Source organism: Bos taurus, chromosome 23, assembly GCF_002263795.3.
Source record: "Bos taurus isolate L1 Dominette 01449 registration number 42190680 breed Hereford chromosome 23, ARS-UCD2.0, whole genome shotgun sequence".
Taxonomy (NCBI): Eukaryota; Metazoa; Chordata; class Mammalia; order Artiodactyla; family Bovidae; genus Bos; species Bos taurus.
In genome coordinates this window covers 6,221,455-6,240,850 of record NC_037350.1, presented here as the reverse complement: position 1 = coordinate 6,240,850, position 19,396 = coordinate 6,221,455, and the positions used below count along the sequence as shown (strand labels likewise).

General features: G+C 38.7%; 1 protein-coding gene across 25 annotated transcripts in view; it reads left to right on the top strand.

Moving 5' to 3' along the window:
- MLIP (muscular LMNA interacting protein) overlaps positions 1 to 19,396 on the top strand; it is a 294,647-nt gene that overhangs the window by 251,218 nt on the left and 24,033 nt on the right. For 21 of the 25 annotated variants that reach the window (XM_059880529.1, XM_059880531.1, XM_059880515.1 and 18 more), the window contains one exon: positions 8,921 to 9,127. The exons of the other annotated variants lie outside the window; for them this stretch is intronic. In XM_059880529.1, coding sequence (XP_059736512.1) covers positions 8,921 to 9,127 — 207 coding nt within the window. The remainder of the gene's footprint in view (positions 1 to 8,920; positions 9,128 to 19,396) is intronic. 25 annotated transcript variants of the gene reach the window in all.

Genomic DNA, 19,396 nt, shown 5'->3' with positions numbered 1-19,396 from the left:
TAATTATTAGTATACCTCAGTTCAGTTCAGTCGCTCAGTCATGTCTGACTGTTTGTGACCCCATGAGTTGCAGCACGCCAGGCCTCCCTGTCCATCACCAACTCCTGGAGTTCACTCAGACTCATGTCCATCGAGTCGGTGATGCCATGCAGCCATCTCATCCTCTGTCGTCCCCTTCTCCTCCTGTCCCCAATCCCTCCCAGCATCAGGGTCTTTTCCAATGAGTCAACTCTTCGCATCAGGTGGCCAAAGTACTGGACTTTCAGCTTTCGCATCATCCTTCCAAAGAAATCCCAGGGCTGATCTCCTTCAAAATGGACTGGTTGGATCTCCTTGCAGTCCAAGGCACTCTCAAGAGTCTTCTCCAACTCCACAGTTCAAAAGCATCAATTCTTCGGCACTCAGCTTTCTTCACAGTACAACTCTCACATCCATATGTGACCACTGGAAAAACCATAGCCTTGACTAGATGGACCTTTGTTGGCAAAGTAATTAGTATACCTAGCCCTCAGCTTATAGTTTTTTGCTTTGAATTTTAAATAATAATTTATTATGGCATCATAATTAGTAAGGCATTTACAAAGTAGGCATCTAGGACTTGGAGATGCTGTGCAATTTTCAGGAATGTTTAAAGGCAGTTCAGTTCAGTTCAGTTGCTCAGTTGTGACTGATTCTTTGTGACCCCATGGACTGCAGAATGCCAGGCTTCCCTGTCCATCACCAACTGCCAGAGCTTGCTTGTTTAAAGGCAAGGGGCACTAAGTATTAAAGTTTTCCTTAAGTAAATGACAAAATCTTTTCTGAGGAACCTTAATAAAGGAAGAAATTAAAAATCCAGTTTCATTGGGGATACATGTATTTTTTCCTACTGCAGTAAACACTGAAATATGATACATAGAAAACAAAAGAATGATGGACTGAAATTTACTCCTTTGTATCAAATGCCTTTAGAAAATGCATAGAGAACACCTCTGAATGTTTGAGAAAGTAATGAGCAAATTACATTATATTGGAGTTTTATTATGCAGCTGGATCAAAGTATAAACATACAAATATTCTCGTTATAGCATTTGTGTTCTAAATATGAAATACTTAAAGGAAAATTAAGTCAGAATATATTTTATTTTCTAAAATAAGTGCCTTTAATGAAATCATTGTTCTTTGAGAAAGCTGTGAAGGTATAATCAGCAATGGAGTATATATATATAAAACAGACTCTGTTATGAGGTTGCAAATTATATAAATATTCATAGATAAACTATGATGAAAAGGAAGATGTAGAAACACATACACACTATATATATTACATATATGCATATGATTTTATGCATATAGTTAAGACTCCTATATATAGGAATAGGAATATAGGGACATGGATATAAAAGATATTTACATAATTTACAATAATGAGATAGAGAAGAACCAAGAAAATATTCTGGCTCATCCAGAGTTGTTCAAGTTATCTCCTTATGGTGAACTATTTTAAAAAGTTCATGATGCGTTATGAGTGTTTTTCAAAGCTGTAAAGGAGGTTCTTGACTATGACTACTATCAAGTTAGCCATGAATCACATTTTATCATTGATATCATCTGGAAGCAAAGAGGAGGAGAAACAAACCAACAAAAAGCAGTGAGGTGACAACTAAAGGACGCTGAGATCAGTGCCGAGTGTGAGCAGATGTGAATTTGGGAGGAAATGGAGTAAGGTTACCGTCAGTAAACACCCGTCTTGAATGTGTGGAATACACCTTAATGTGCAAACCCCAACCACCTGTCTTTGCATGGGTGCACGTGTTGGTAACAGGAGATCCCTGACCTGATTTCGTTCTGGGACGTAGAAGAGGTGAGGCTATGCAGTGAATCTCAGAGTAAGTCTTACTTGTAGGAGGCTCTCTCTGTGGCAGCCTGAACACAGATAAGTTGCCACATAAAATACTATACAGATGACAGTCTTCATTATTTAAGGAAAAATAAAGGCTAGAGAGACTCACAGCCCAAACCCTGTATCTTTGGAGCACAAAGACAATCCCAGGTAACTGTCCCTTCCTCTTATGAACCTCTTGCAAAAACTTACAGTCCAGGAAAGATTCATTTACTGTGGAGATAAACACAATTTTTATAAAGGGAAAAGAAAAGCCTGCCAGATTGGATAACAAACAACAGCTGGGACTGTAAAACCCAGTGAATGAGAAGAGTTGAGGATGACAAAGTTTTGTTCTAGGTGCTACAAACCAAAAGAGGAGAGATTATAATCTTCATATTGGGAAGGTTGACTCCTGGCCAAAATTTCCTTCAGTTCAGTTCATTGCTCAGTTGCGTTCAACTCTTTGTGACCCCATGGACTGCAGCACGCCAGGCTTCCCTGTCCATCACCAACTCCCAGAGCTTACTCAAATTCATGTCCACTGGGTCAGTGATGCCATCCAACCATCTCATCCTCTGTCCTTCCCTTCTCCTTCCGCCTTCAATCTTTCCCAGCATCAGGGTCTTTTCCAATGAGTCAGTTCTTTGCATCAGGTGGCCAAAGTATTGGGGCTTCAGCTTCAGCACAGTCCTTCCAATGAATATTCAGGACTTATTTCCTTTAGGATTAACTGGTTTGATCTCCTTGCAGTCCAAGGGACTCTCAAGAATCTTCTCCAACAACCCAGTTCAAAAGCATCAATTCTTCAGTGCTCAGCTTTCTTTATGGTCCAACTCTCACATCAATACATGACTACTGGAAAAATCATAGCTTTGACTATACTGATCTTTGTCAATAAAGTAATGTCTCTGCTTTTTAATATGTTGTCTAGGCTTGTCATAGCTTTTACTCCAAGGAGCAAGACTTTTAATTTCATGGCTACAGTCACTATCTACAATGATTCTGGAGCCCAAGAAAATAAAGTCTGTCACTGTTTGCATTTTTTCCCCATCTATGTGTCATTAAGTAATGGGACCAGATGCCATGTTCTTAGTTTTTTGAATGTTGAGTTTTGAGCCAGCTTTCCCATTCTCCTCTTCCACTTTCATCAAGAGGCTCTTAAATAGAATTTCCTTAAATAAGACAAAGGCTGCCAAGTCGCTTCAGTCGTGTCCGACTCTGTGCGACCCCATGGACTGCAGCCTACCAGGCTTTTCTGTCCATGGGATTCTCCAGGCAAGAACACTGGAGTGGGTTGCCATTTCCTTCTCCAATGCATGAAAGTGGAAAGTGAAAGTGAAGTCACTCAGCCGTGTCTGACTCTAAGCGACCCCATGGACTGCAGCCCACCAGGCTCCTCCATCCATGGGATTTTTCCGGGCAACAGTACTGGAGTGGGGTGCCATTGCCTTCTCCCAATAAGACAAATAAGACCCCTTTATATGCTAAAAGATAAAAATCACATGGAAGATACAGTCATTAGGGTATCTAAACATCAGAATATAGGATCAACACTCATAAGGCAAAGGCAAAAGTGAAAATATATTGGTGATAAAGATCTCACTTTTCAGGTTATGACAGATTATATAGGAAACTACGTAAAGATAGATCCTCTTAAGTAAATTGAATTAATATATATGTAGATCAACTGTATCCTGCAACAAAATATAGCCAATATTATATAGTAACTGTAAATGGAGAATAATATTTAAAAATTGTGAATCATAATGTACATCTAAAATTTGTATAACATTGTTAATAAAATATACCTCAATAAAAATATTAATTGCCAAGAAAAAATAGTAGAGAAATTTCTCTGATAAAATTAATAACAGATTTAGAAAACATAAAATCCCTGTCATCTATATATTGAAAAACTTGCTTTTCAACAAATTATTTGATTAAAGAAGAAATTAAATATAAAATTTCTACCTGAAAAAAAGATAATGAGATAATCATCTATTATAACTTATCAGACATACTTAAACTAGTCCTTGGAAGAAAATTTATAACTCTACTTCAATAAAATAAATTAATTAAAAAAAGCTTTCAAGGAAAACAAGCTGAACCCAGACTATAAACCAGAGCCTGTGCAGTTTCTCTTTTCCTAGGTACTGTCAATAATCAACAACAATGCTGACTTTTTCTTACACAATTATTCTTTGTGCTTACTACTCAATTTTCATATTAACCACTTTTCACATCAATTAAGGAATGTAATTAGTTGATAAAACAATCAAACAGTTGATTGAGAAATAAAACATAATTAGGATACATTTTAATCTAAAAGCCACCTTTAGTGGGCAAATACTACAAGACTCCCATTAAAATTGCACATTAACATGACTGTTATTTAACAATAATAATGTTAGAGGCATTAGCCAATGGGATTAGACAAAAGAAAATCCTGAAAATTGTACAAACTGGCAAAGAAGAGCCAAATTTATGACAGTCCTAGTTGATTTGGCATTTTAGGTTATATACCTGGGACTTCCAAGAGAAGCGCAGAATGATGGTTATAACCAGTGAGATAACTCAGTAATGTGGCTCATAGGGAATCCATAGCTTTCATGTACTGAAATGTCCCCAAACTGTTGTCAAATGGAAAAAAAAAAAATTCAGAACACTGTGTATAGATTGCTTCTTTTTAATAAATGTATCTTATAGTCTGTATATGTGAAGTGAAATGTAGATTTGTATTTGCTTGATATTTAAAATAAACACGAGGTAAAAAACCAGAAACTAATAAGCCTTTCTGACTGGTGTGAGGTGATATCTCATTGTAGATTTGATTTGCATTTCTCCCATAATGAGCAATGTTGAGCATCTTTTCATGTGTTTGTTAGCCATCTGTATGTCTTCTTTGGAGAAGTGTCTGTTTAGGTCTTTTTCCCACTTGTTGATTGGGTTGTTTGTTTTTCTGGTATTGAGTTATATGAGCTGCTTGTATATTTTGGAAATTGATCCTTTGTCCGTTGTTTCATTTGCTATTCTTTTCTCCCATTCTGAGGGTTGTCGTTTCACCTTGGTTATATTAAGTTTCCTTTGCTGTGCAAAAGCTTTTAAGTTTAATCAAGTCTCACTCGTTTACTTTTGTTTTTATTTCCGTTACTCTAGGAGGTGGGTCATAGAGGGTCTTGCTTTGATTTATGTCATCAAGTGTTCTGCCTATGTTTTCCTCTAAGAGTTGTCTAGTTTCTGGGCTTACATTTAGGTCTTTAAGCCATTTTGAGTTTATCTTTGTGTAGGTGTTAGGAAGTGATCTAATTTCATTCTTTTATGTGTAGCTGTCCAGGTTTCCCAGCACCATTTATTGAAGAGGCTGTCTTTGCCCCATTGTGTATTCTTGCCTCCTTTGTCAAAAATAAGGTACCATAGGCGCATGGATTTATTTCTAGGCTTTCAATTTTGTTCCACTGGTCTATATTTCTGGTTTTGTGTCTGTACCATATTGTCTTGATGACTGTAGCTTTGTAGTATAATCTGAAGTCAGGAAGGTTGATTCCTCAAGCTCCAGACTTCTTTCTCAAGACTACTTTGGCTATTCAGGGCTTTTGTGTTTCCATATGAATTGTGAGATTTTTTTGTCCTACTTCTGTGAAAAAACCTTCAGCCACACACTGCCCCGTGTCAGCACGCCCTCGCTAGACGACCCCGCCCGCCGCCACATGACCATCCATGTTCCACTGGACGCCTCCCGCTCCAAGCAGCTCATTAGTGAATGGAAGCAGAAGTCACTGGAGGGCCGAGGCCTGGGGCTACCAGATGAGGGCAGCCCTGCACACCTGCGGACACCCGCAGAGCCCATGGCTGAGGAGGAAGAGGAGGAGGAGGAGGAAGAAGAGGAGGAGGAGGAGGAGGGGGAGGAAGGGGGTCCAGCACTTCCCTCACTGTACCCCACAGTCCAGGCTCGGCCAGGGCTCGGGCCACGCGTTACCCTGCCGCCTCGGCCCGGACCGCAACCTCTGGTTCATATCCCTGAGGAGGGGGCCCAGGCAGCAGCTGGCCTGTCCCCCAACAGCAGCGCAGTTGTGCGGGCCAAGTGGCTCATGATGGCTGAGAAGAGTGGAGCAGCAGTGGCCACAGCCTCGGCCCAGCCCCGCATGGCCAACCCACCCCGGCTGCAGCAGGTCATTGCCATGTCCAAAGCTCCAGGTGCACCCGGCCCCAAGGCAGCCGAGACGGCTTCCTCATCTAGTGCCAGCTCTGACTCCTCCCAGTACAGGTCACCGTCTGACCGCGATTCTGCCAGCATCGTCACCACTGATGCACACGCACCCCACCACCCTGTGGTCCACCTGTCTGCGGGTAATGGGCCCTGGGAGTGGAAGGCGGCGGAAGTCAGGGCCAAGGTCATGGAGGGAGAGGGTGGCTATGAGCTCGGGGACCTGGCCCGCAGCTTCCGCGGTGGGGCCAAGCCCCCAGGCATCTCCCCAGGCTCATCAGTCAGTGACGTGGACCAGGAGGAGCCACGGTTTGGGTAATTGGGTAATTTGATAGGATCACATTGAATCTGTAGATTGCATTTGGCAGTATAGTCATTTTCACAATATTGATTCTTCCTACCCAGGAACATGGAGTATCTCTCCATCTGTTTATGTTGTCTTTGATTTCTTTCATTACTGTCTTATAATTTTCTGTGTACAGTTCTTTTATCTCCTTAGGTAAGTTTATTCCTAGATATTTAATTCTTTTTGTTGCAACGGTGAATGGGATTGATTCCCTAATATCTCTTTCTGATTTTTCATTGTTAGTATATAGAAATGAAAGTGATTTCTATATATTGATTTTGTATGCTGCAACCTTGCTACATTCACTGATTAGCTCTAGTAATTTTCTGATACTATCTTTAGGGTTTTCTGTGTACAGTATCATGTCATCTGCAAACAAGTGAGAGCTTTACGTCTTCTTTTTCAATCTGGATTCCTTATATTTCTTTTTCTTCTCCGATTGCTGTACCTAGGACTTCCAGAACTATGTTGAATAATAGTGGTGAAAGTGGACACCCTTGTCTTGTTCTAATATTAGGGTGAATACTTTCAGTTTTTCACCATTGAGAATAATGTTTGCTGTAGGCTTATCATATATGGCCTATACTATGTTGAGGTTGGTTCCTTCCAAGCTCATTTTTTGAAGAGTTTTAATCATAAACAGGTGCTGAATTTTGTCAAAGGCTTTTTCTGCATCTATTGAGATGATCATATGGTTTTTATCTTTCAATTTGTTAATACAGTGTATCACATAGATTGATTTGCATATATTGAAGAATTCTTGCATCCCTAGAATAAACCCAACTTGATCATGCTGTATGAACTTTTTGATGTTTCCTGAATTCTGTTTGCCAAAATTTTGTTGAGGATTTTACATCTATGTTCATCAGTCCTGTAGTTTTATTTTTGTGTGTTGTCTTTGTCTGGTTTTGGTATCAGGGTGATTAACTTGCTTAAATATTTTTAAAGTATGTTTTGAAGTTTTTTAAAGTAAGTGTGACCCCATTGCAGAGGCATCTTCTGATACAACAAACAGATTCAGCATAAATTTTAGAAAACCAATTAGGACTTAATCAATCATGATTTTGACAAAATCAATTTGGCTAACAGAAAATAATATTAATTGAATAGTTTTAAAAGTTGAATTTTCCTGTTTAACTGTCATTTTGAGTAATGTGCATTATTTTGTCCTAAATTTCCATTTCACACAGCCAAATACATTCATTTATTGCTAATAGAACAGAAAAATAATGAAATAATTGAATGCATTCTTGACCTCTTTGAATATATCATATTCTTTGGAAAACTTAGTCATTATTGCATTGAACATCTGCTCCATTAAGGCATTATGCTTGATGCTGAGGTTACAAAAGTGAATAAAACAGATTTCATTTTATAAGGTTTATGCCCTAAGGAATTTTATTGTAGGATAATCACTGTCAATTTATCATCTTACAGTAAAAATTTCAGGAATATAAGAGGTGCTTAAAAAAGATCTGCAAAATATATAACCCTTTTCTTTTATGATAACTATGTATACAGGCCCTTCTTTTGAGTTTTCTTTGTAAGCTCGAGACTTCCCCCCAGGGTGGTTTTTTTTTTTTTTTTTTGCTCCTTTCACATAATTGAAGGTCTCATCTACTAGTTCTTATTTCCTTCATGACTTCCACAGGCATCCCTTTCCAGGGGTGGAAAGACCCTCTTTGGTTAAAACCTCATTGCCTCTCTCCTCTACAGTTGAGCTCGTCTGTTTGCTCTCCAGTTTCTTCCCTAAATAACACACTTCCTGGAATGAACATCTTCGTTCATTCTTTCTAGACTCACCTCTCTCTGATTTCTTCCTCATACTCAGCCCAACCCAGAAACTCATGGCCCTATGGCTTAAATCATGAGTTGATATTCTCTATGATGCCCTCCCACTTTCTTCCCCCAGTTCCTTCCAGACCAAATCACAAGTACTTTTAAGTTAAATTCCACTCTTACCTCTTCATTAGAGACTTTAGTCCCATCTTCCCGCCTTTGGGATGAGTTCTGTCCTTAAACAAATGTGGTCCCATCAGGAGTCACTGCAGATACTAGTTCAGTTCTGCAGGAGAGGCTGGAGGTGGGCAATCTACAGAAATTACTGGAAGAGACAGACAGTGCACTGTAAAAGCAGGAGTCTTGTGAGGATCCCAAGTGTAAGGAGAGATTTACTTCCTGCTAGTAAAATATTCTGATGCAGCGTCCATAGTGTGTATGTGTTAGCCACTCGGTCTTGTCTGACTCTTTGTGACCCCATGGACTGTAGCTGGCCAGGCTCCTCTGTCCAAGGGATTTCCCAGGCAAAAATACTGGAATAGGTAGCCATTCCCTTCTCCAGTTGATTTTCCCAACCCAGGGATCGAATCCAGGTCTCCTGCATTTCAGGCCGATTCTTTACCATCTGAGCCACCAGGGAAGCCCAGCATCAATAGTACTTAGACTCAGTCTCCAGTAAGCATGACTTTTGCCCACTAACATCCTCTTTATGCTTTCTTCTTCCCAGGATGTGCCTGCCCCTCCCAAGCCTGTTTCTCTCCATCCTTTGTATCAGACTAGACTCCATCCTCCTGCTAAGTCCCTCCTGCGGCCACAGACCCGCCCGCATGCTGACGGTCTTACCCCCGGACCCTTCAGCCACTTGTCCTCCTTCTCCTTGAGTGATGAACAGGAGAATTCTCACACCTTGTTTAGTCACAACGCATATAATAAGGTGAGAATGCCCCATGCTTAACTTCTAAATGTGGAGAAAACATATGTTACAAATATTGAAGTATATTGAGAATATTAAATATTTGTGGGAAGGCACATGTCCTTACAAAAAGATAATAATTAACCTTGGGAAAGTATGAAATATTTGTTTCCTTTCAGAGTCATTTCCTGATTTGCATTGCTTATTGTTTCATGCTGTGATCCCAAAGTGGAAATCCCAAGACATGCTTCAAAGCCTGACAAGAGGCCATTATTCATTTATCTTCTAGTCTCAGTTCAAAGTTCTTAAAAACGTCTCAAAATGACAGTGCCTTGATGAGGAAGCATTTATAATTGTAGTCAGTGTGCAATGGAATACTTAGAATTTCTATGGATATCTGTAACAGAATATTGATATTTTATTTTAAAATGAATCTATTTGCCTTATTATGTATGGTGGTGAGACATGTAACAAATAATGAGGCGTTCGGTACCTAAAATATATTTTTAACAAAGCAAAAATTTTATAGTTGGCTTTGGAATGTAATCATGAATATTCTATTAGAAGCAAGCGGTCAGTAGCACAAGAGGCTTATGTATAAGCATCCTTTGCTCTTCTGAGCATCACCATAAGGACGTCCTGGCTAGCATAGGCTCTCAGATTTTGAAACTTTTCTAAAAGAATTGACTAGTCAAAATCAATCACCAGTTAAATCATTTTTAAATTCAAAATCTTGTTTTAAAGTACTTGTTTTTGCAAAATCTCTATATTTAATGAAATATACCTCTATACTTGGAAATCAATCAAGACCATATACTCCAGAGTGTATGCAGTTGACTAATATTCCTTGAATCCTAAAGCATTAAAAAAAGCAACTGTTCATCAATCCAATCTAAACACCAAAAAATCATCCAAAAAGTGAGCACAATTATGAGGAAAATTTTGCTTTGTATATTTAATAGCATTTATCATGATTGAGTGGTCAACCCTGAATTAAATTTTTAAAGTATTCATTTCTGGGACTCCCCTGGAAGTCCTGTGGTTGAGGATCTGAGCTTCCTTTGCAGAGAGAGCAAGTTCAATCCCTGCTTGGGGAACTAAGATCCCGCATGCCATGCAGCTAAAAAAACAAGAGAAAGAGAAAGAAAATTTCTTGAACTAAACAAAAAATGAAAATACAACATATAAACTTTAAGAATTTATGGAAAAAGTAGGAAATTTTTAAAAAGTAATCATTTTCTGCAAACAAAGTGTTTTTAGGCTAAGTTCAGGATGGCATTTGTATGACCTTTGGTTGCTTCTAAACTCTTGGTCTAGAAAAAGTATTTCATGGAGAGTATAGTATTTTTAAATGATTTTATATTGCTTTAAATTTTCCCTATTTTAATACTAGCCAACATCTATGAAATTCATTTAGCTATTAGAGTTAATATTTTGATAACATACCATTTTCTTATAATGTCATCGATGAGCATCATAGGATTATAATTGTATTTTATAAATATCAATTGCTCCAAATAGTTCTTCCTTTGACATTTTGGTAGTGTTTCCTGGAGACATTCAGCAAAGATAAAGTCAGTATTTCATCCATGTTTTAGCCTTTTCCTGGTCTGCCTGTGAAGAAAAATATATCACAGCCATTTGAGGCTGGACATTTTCATTTTATAAAAACTTCATTTTATAAAAACTATTTTCATTTTATAAAAACTTCGCAATAGATTTTCTCTTTCAATGTCTGAGATTTATTGATATTGAATAAAGAAACATTCACATCTGAAATAATAATGTTAGCATTTCTTGATGGAATATTCAATTGCTTAGTCTGATATTTTAATTGCTCTTATTAAAATGTATGGATTATTCAATTTGACCTTTGTGTTTACTAAACTTGTAATGGCCAACAGTGTACTAAATGAAATAACTTGTCTGGAATTGTAAAACATAGTCATTTAAATTAACTTCTCTTCAATATCCTAACATCCTTCCCAGGCTTCACTTTCAGCCTTACCTGCTAGGTTTATCTCCAAACTCAAACCTTCCCACCCCTGCCCCAGAGATCCACACTGAACTTGACCTTACATAGCTATCTTTGGGGCTTCTTTATCAACCGTAGGTACAGAAAAATGTTTGACAGGTTTTATTCTTCTGTTGCATCTGTAGTGCGTGCTCCTCTCTTGCCCTAAATCTTTATACTAATCCCTGATCTCTTCTCCTACTTTAATAAGTTCATATGATGAACCTTATATGACATCCTATCACATATGATGATGATCAGGCACTTTCCCTTATATCTTGGTTATACCAGGATGTCCTCTCTTTCCTCCACCTCATGAAGGGAGTCATTACTCTTACTTCCTTCTTTAACCCTTGTAACTAACATAGCCCAGTGGATAAGTGTGCAATGTCTTCAATCAGTCCATCCGAGTTCATTTCTTGACACCTTTCTTTCCAGGTGGTGATATTGGGTACATTATATAGCCTCCAAATGTCTCCATTTATCTATAAAGTGAGGATAATAAGAGTACCTACCTTATTAGACTATGATAAGATGGGCTAGTATGTGTAAAGTATTTAGAATAGTGCTTGGGACATGAGGATCATGTAAGAGTTAGATCTTGTTACTAACTGTTGTTCAGTTGCTAAGTCACGTCTGACTCTTTGTGATCTGCGGACTGCAGCACGCCAGGCTTCCCTGTCCTTCCCCATCTCCTAGAGTTTGCTCAGATTCATGTCCATTGAGTCAGTGACCTATCCCACCATCTCATCCTCTGCTGCCCTCTTCTTCTTTTGCCTTCAGTCTTTCCCAGCATCAGGGTCTTTTCCAATGACTCAGCTCTTCCTGAATTGTCAGTTCCATTACTTTCTTACATTTCCATTTGTTCTTCTTCCAATGGACTCTTCTTTGAGTGCAGAAACTTCAAAACACAAACTAAAATGAATACTTTTCCATCCTTCTCTTTCACGATGTTGCAAGCCTAGTAATTTCAAGACTTTCTTTCCCTCAAAGGGGTCAGTAGCCATTATTTTCATCCCCCTCTTTAAACTCACTCTTTAATTCATTCTTGAAAACATTTTATCATTCTACTGTGATTTCTCTCTTAAGGGTAAACTGCTTGTCAACAAACTCAGCTGAATTTAACTAAGTCTTCTCTTTTATCCCTTGTCGCAGTTGACACTTGATTATTCACTCTTGGATCTCCGACCTCACTCCGCTGTTGGGGTAATATGGAAATTTCAACTCCCTCACTGTCCCTTCTTTATTTTCTTGGTGGACACTTCTTCCTCTGTGTCTTGTCTCTAATTGCCTCACTTGACACGCACCCACTCACAGGCTTCTGGGATGATCTTAGCTGTACTGATGATCCTCAAATCCACATTTCCAATTCTGTTTCTCCTTTGAGATCCAGAATTATACCTTCAGCTGCTTACTTCTGATTTCCCCTAGGATGTCATGTTGTCACCTCAAACTCATCATCTCATGTCACCTCAAACCAGTTCTGTTCTGGCTTCCCTACTTCTGTTATTAATACCACGATGCTCAGCCCCCAGACTTGAAACTTGATTTACCTATTATGCTTCTTCTGCTTGTCATCATAGCTAGTCATTCACCAAGTTGCATGGATTCTTCTTATATCTGTCATGTTTTATCTCTTACTACTCTTTATTAGTATTCCACTTTGCTTAAGCTAATCTGCTATTTTCCTCCAGGTGTGCCTTGGGAATTTCTTGCTATTCAACTTGCTCACTCATTCTCCCCATATAAAAATACCTTCCTGCTTTTCATCTTACTTATGCAAATCATTTTCAAATTTCATGACCTAATCAAATGATCCCTCCTCCCTGTGAAGTTTCCCCCTGTATCAGCACTCAAAGTGGTATTTTTCTTTCAGTTTTTATAACCTTTGCCTGTGCCAAGGTATCTCGTGCATATTAAAGGTTATCATGTATTTATTTGTTGTGATGATTTTAGTGTCCACCTAGGACATGACATGCTTAATATGATATTTTTCACATTATAGGTAGAGCAACAAATATGTGCTAATGATGAACAAACACTAAAATGACCCAACTTATTCACTAGGAGCACAAGATGTTTGAATACAAATTTTAGATTATTTCTATTTTAGTGAAAGTAAAAGTGAAGTCGCTCAGTCGTGTCCGACTCTTTGCAACCCCATGGACGGTAATCTACCAGGCTCCGCGGTCCATGGGATTTTCTAGGCAAGAATACTGGAGTGGGCTGCCATTTCCTTCTCCAGGGGATCTGCCCAACCCAGGGATCGAACCCGGGTCTCCTGCATTGCAGACAGACGCTTTACCATCTGAGCCACTAGGGAAGCCCCATTTCTATTTTAAGCAGAAGCTAAATCTGAGTCAATTTAAAGGTTTATGGGTACATTCAGTACAATTTACCTCAATTAAGGATCTACCATTTTTGAGGGCTACCTCCGGTTTCCAGTGAGCTTATGGAGGGCCTTGAATGGAATTGTATGTGGAGGCAGGAGACCTCTGATCCTCCGCACCTGAACGTGGATGCTGGAATCCGCAGGGTGTCCGCAGTCCTGTCGGTCCATGACCATCAATCCTATAATGCGTTACTGCATCCTTCTTTCTTCACCTGCACAGCATGACCTCCTTGGCTCTAGGTCAGTACTCCTGAACCTCTATAGCATGCATTGGAAAACATTGTTATAGTTACATGCTAGGAGCAGGTAGACATGGAACCTGCTCATCTCAGAACCATCAGCTTAGAGCCCCCACATATTCTCCTCTCCTCTTTTGTTCGTGCCTCCTTTGCCATAGGAACTCTGCAAGAGTCCGTATTTGTGAATTTGCCTACTCTCTAAAATTCTGTTGTGACCTGCTAGTCAGTTTTAAAATTGTCTCTCATCTGGACTCATTTGGCCATTTTCCCCTCCATCTTGCAATGCATTAAATATGTTTATCTGCAAAGCTAAAAACGACCCACTCACAGCACATCTTTTATGTTTAAGTCTAATGCTGTCCACCCTCTATTTGTGAGAATTCAGTTCATTTAGAAAGACTCCTCTTCTCTGGCCCCACTGACGCACTGCCCTGGGGTCTCAGCTACCTTCTTGACCCTCAGGTGAGAAAATCTACCTACCTCTAACGTGCATCTGTGGAAAGCTTATTGCTCTCCCAAACATCTATTTTCCAGCCTCTGCCTCATTTATTCTCTCTTCCACTCTCACAAGCGTTTTAAGTCAACCCAGGATTCCAACTCTTGTGGCCCACTTTCATATTCCAGCTGAAGTTCTCGGCCTTGTGCGCTTTTTCCTCTTTTCTTATCCCAACTACGTTTTTGACCTTTCATTTAGCACAACCATAGGCTGTGTTGACAGGATGTTCTTTCTCATCTTTGTTTCTCCAGAGTCTCTGCTCTGCCAGTCTACACCAGCAACAAGCAAACGCATGCCAGAGATGATTAGAGCTGGGAGGAGACAGAACTAAGCCGTCACCATCAGATGGCTTTTCTCATCTGCTGGCAGGAGGAAGGCTGGGATTTCCTACTCTGGAAGGCTCTATTTACAGGGAAAGTTGGAGAGATTTTACAAGGAAGAATAAGATTTTTATAGACACAGAGACAGCTTTGAAGCCCCAGGAGAAAATTCACAGGCATTCTGTCATTTTAAAAAATTAGATTATTTAGGGGGCTGTGTGTATGACTGTCCAGCCATTTTATTTCACCTTCAGTTTTGTAAAAATTTTTGAGCCTTGTTTGTGACCACTTTCCATGTTATTTCTGGTCTGGTTTTGTCCGTGGAGGACTAAGTATAGCTGATTTGTTTACATACATGCCCTCCCATAGGTTCCTCTGCTGTTAAATTCTGTTTTGTATTTTCTATGCAAGGGCTGGTTCCAGCACTTTCAATTTGAATATTCCAGTGCTTATCTCTAGCATATCCTTTCTTCCACTATAGCTTTCCCTTCGGAGCAGGAGAGAGTTATTCATCATCTACCTCTTTTCTTCCTGTCTAGAACATTCTTCCCAGCCATGACTGAGGTGGGAGGTAGATTGGCTCCATGGCTGAGCAGCTAGAATTTGTCAAACTGAGTACATTGGAGATTTGTTTTCCCTGGATCCTTCAAGGAAAAAGTTCATGGCAGGAGCTGAGCTCTGCTGGAGTAAAGAGATAAGATGACCAGATCTGTCATTCTTAGGGTCAAGGAGACTTCCCTGACTGCACATATGCGGAAAAGTTCCTTGGGGATCAAAAAAAAGAGGGACTGCTCTTCCATAATAGGCACTGTGAATCTCCCAGCGACCCCTGCCGTGGAATCCATCTTGGCTAAAGGATGCACTTGCTTGTCTGAGAGGGCCCTGGACCAAGTCAGATGTAGGAAACGAAGCAGGATGATTGGCTAGGGAAAACAAGGGCCAGGAGGAGCTGCCTGATATAAGTGATGTATGATAATGATAAAGATAAATGATGATGTAAGTATCTTCTTCCCCTTCTCATTCAGGAGGACGCCCGCACTCTTCTCTGGGTGTGTGTTTCTGCCTCGCCTCTGTCTTAAATAAATAAACTGCTTCTCTGCATGTCCTCCCATGCAGAGATGACTGAGCTGTGCCTCTCATCATCAGCTTTGTGCCTGTTTTTACAGCTCTGTATCCTTGAAAAGTCTTGTTTTCAAGAGGGACAAGAGCCAGAGTGGCTTTATTCCAGCCACTATTCCCTGGTGGACTACTGGTTAGGATTCCTGGTTTTCACCCAGGCTTCCCAGGTTTAGCTCTGGGGCAGGGAACTTTTAAGACCTCACTGCTCACTCCTGTCTCCCCAAGGTCATGACCACTCCCGCTCTCACTCCTGCTTCAGACCCCTGGGCTGCTGACACCATGGCTAGACAAAGATTTCCCACAGAGACAAGAAAGCATTAACCTCTCTGTGGGATAAACATTCATCTTTTTTATTTTTAAAGCATACTGATGTGTTTTCCATTTTAAAAAAATATTTCATTTTAAAAAGTTTTTAGAAAGTCAATATTTTACAGGTATATTAATGTAACAAACCATTTTAGTCAATAATATTTTTTAAATGATGTGATTTTAGTTATTTTTACTGAGCCTTCTCATTAGCAGAAGTGCCTTGACTTGATCAGTGGGTATGCTCCTGCTGCTGCTAAGTCACTTCAGTCATGTCCGACTCTGTGCGACCCCATGGACTGCAGCCTACCAGGCTCCCCCGTTCCTGGGATTCTCCAGGCAAGAACACTGGAGTGGGGTGCCATTGCCTGCTCCAGATCAGTGGGTGTACTTACAGTGAAAACCAGCTTAAGGTTGTCTTCAGACTCTGTAATGAAGACATCGGTTGCTGACAATTTTGTTGAATAAATGAATTGCTTTATGCTTATATTTGGAAAAGTAATTCAAACGTGTGCTTTAGTTTCTTACCTATAAAATAGCAATAAAAATAGAATCTCTAGCTTAGAATTGTTACCATGATCAACCGATACATGCAGCTTTCACATTTCACCTTAAGTACACAGTTTTATATGTTTTCAGCATGCTGCCTATTTATAGAATTCTGGTGCTGGAGTAAAGAAACAATCCATCAGTGTAGCTAGTAGGGCATTACTCTCATCTAAAATTGACTTTTTCCTTTTATTACAATCTATTCAGTACTTTTATCCTTCCAAATTTATTCACATACGTATTCTGGCTCATTTTAATTTTTCACTTTGCTTTCCTTCTTCCCCTTGGCAGCTACACTATTGTTGCTAGTATATTTTCTTTCAAAATTGCATTATTATTTTGTGTATTTATAATTAAATTTATGTAGATGCTATTGTGCCACATGCTTCGCTCTTTTCCTGTGGGTTTCTTTTTTTCTTAGCTGTAATACGGTATTGGGATTGGTTCCAAAACTTTTGCTCTCAGAGATCACCTCGGCTGATTGTATTGGAATTACCTAAAGATCTTAGAAAAATGTAGATAATGGGACTCAGTTGAAACTTCTAAACTCAGAACTTCCACTGAATTGAGTGATCTTAAAGTTTCTGCTCCACTGAAAATTTTATGCTTCTTCTATGATAGCAACATTTTCCTCTTTTGCTTTTTAAATTCTGTAATGATTCAACAAGAAAATGAACTTCAATATGAAAAATAACTTTAGAAAGAAAACCTGTTTATACTGACATTTTTGCAAGTGTTTGATTATAATTGATTTTTTCTCATAACCTCTAGTAAGTTAAAGGAAATACAACTGTTAAATAGTGTATATACTAACATAAGTCACAGAAGTTTTTCTTCTAATTAGAGTAGGTTGTAAAATATAAGGTTGAGTTCTTAGTCAAAATTGTCCCCATGAGCTTGTAACATTTACAGTTGGATTGAGTGTTTATATATCCAGTATTCTTGGACTTATTGAATCCAAGGTACAAATATTTTTTCCCAGTGTGCTACTTCAATTATTAAAAGTCATTTCTCTTTGAAAAAAAAAATAACACAACTGCCAACATGCAGTTTTTTATAATTTAATTCTTTTAAAAAATAAAAGTGCCTTTTTCATAAAAAGAGATTTTAAAATATAGCAATGCTTTATATTAGAATTACATTTTTGCTAAGAAAGATGAAGCATTTTACTTGAAATGTATTTTATCCTTATGATATGTCAAAAGAATATTTACTGATCCATCTTTATTAGGCTGTTTTCCAAGCAGCTGCTGATATTGTAGATTAAGAATAAAAAGGAAATATAACTTGTCTGTGATGAAAAAGTGAGACTTCAGTGAGCAAAAAGGAGGTGTTTTCAGCTCAATTCCATCCATTATTTGTCTTCTTTATATAAAGGATCACTCCACTTACAATAAGCCAAGGGTGAGATGTCTATTATTAATAGAATAGTGAAGAATTTACCTAGAAGGTGGATTATGAATAAGAAGTGTACAGTATTAGAAATAGGAGGGGGAAAAAAACACCAATTGTAATTGTCAACTCTTTGGTGCCATTAGATTCTGTTGACTTTTGTTCTCGTATTATGGATTATTGGGGGATTGGCACAAGAGTGTGAATGAGGTAGGAAGACGAAGGAAGGAAAGAAACTTTTACATACAGGATGAGTCAGGGGCACAGGCTTTAGCCTTCTTCCCAGATACGACTATCCCTTCTTTCCTCTTGGATATTTCACCCTATAAATGTTGACTTTTCTCATTTGTTTCTTTTTTCCCAGTTTCATCTCCTATATCTTAATTTTTGAATTTAATTCATTAGTAAAATTTATATTTTTACCATGGGATTGAGAATATCTTAACTGGCATAATCATTGCATAGCTACTCAGAGAACTGACCCTGGGAATCTATAGAAATTCAATAATTTAAAATATTAATATTAAAGGCATATTTCCAACATGCATTAAATATTTTAGTAGCTCCACTGAAATGAGATTTTTTTTTCCTGAAGTTTTTTTGATCTTTTAACGAAATCAATCAACAGAAATTAAAGCAGATTATGGCTCAGCTGGAGAAGGGAAAAATTAAAGTAATTCTATCTTTTACCAACTGATTCAAAGACTGAGGGGGCTTTGAAATAAAAACTTGCTTTTCTAATGTAAGCTCTAAATATTTAGATCTAAAGATGTAAAAAATCTTTTATGAACACATTTCAAGAATAAAGCAGCATTCCTTTGAGATAAGTAGTTTACAATTGGGCATAGCTTTAGAAGGAGAAAATGAACTCTAAGTTATGTGATTGGGTTCAAGGTTACAAAATCCTTGTCCAACTTCTAGCCTAATTCCCCAAGAATAAAAAAGAGCATAGACCTTGAAACTTTTTTTTATTATAACACAAAGTCTGAGAACCCTCGAGTCTGGCAGTTGACAAAGTGTGCTGTATTCATTTCATAAAGATATATTGAGTAGCTCTTATTTGTAAAGCACTGTGTCTGTGCTGCTCATGCATTGGGAAGCAAGGGCCCTTGTCAGGAACCTCTTTTCTATTTGGTGAAACACAAAAATTAAACAAATAAGCAAAAAAAAAAATCATTATAAATGATCATTGTGACAGCTGCCACACAGATGACAAGTAGTTACGAGTGCATAGAACAGTGGTCCTGATCCCGTCTGATGAATCGGGGAATATTTAGTGAGGAATGATTTTTCATCTAAGCTTCATAAAGAAAATTGGGTCCAATCTGGACATCCAAGCAGAGGGAACAGTGTGGGATGGTTTCCAGGTGGGAAAGAAAAGAAATAAGGAAAATTCGAGAAAATGAAAGCAGCCCAGAGTGTTGAGGAAACCGCTGGAATTCAGAAATATGGTTTGAAGTTAG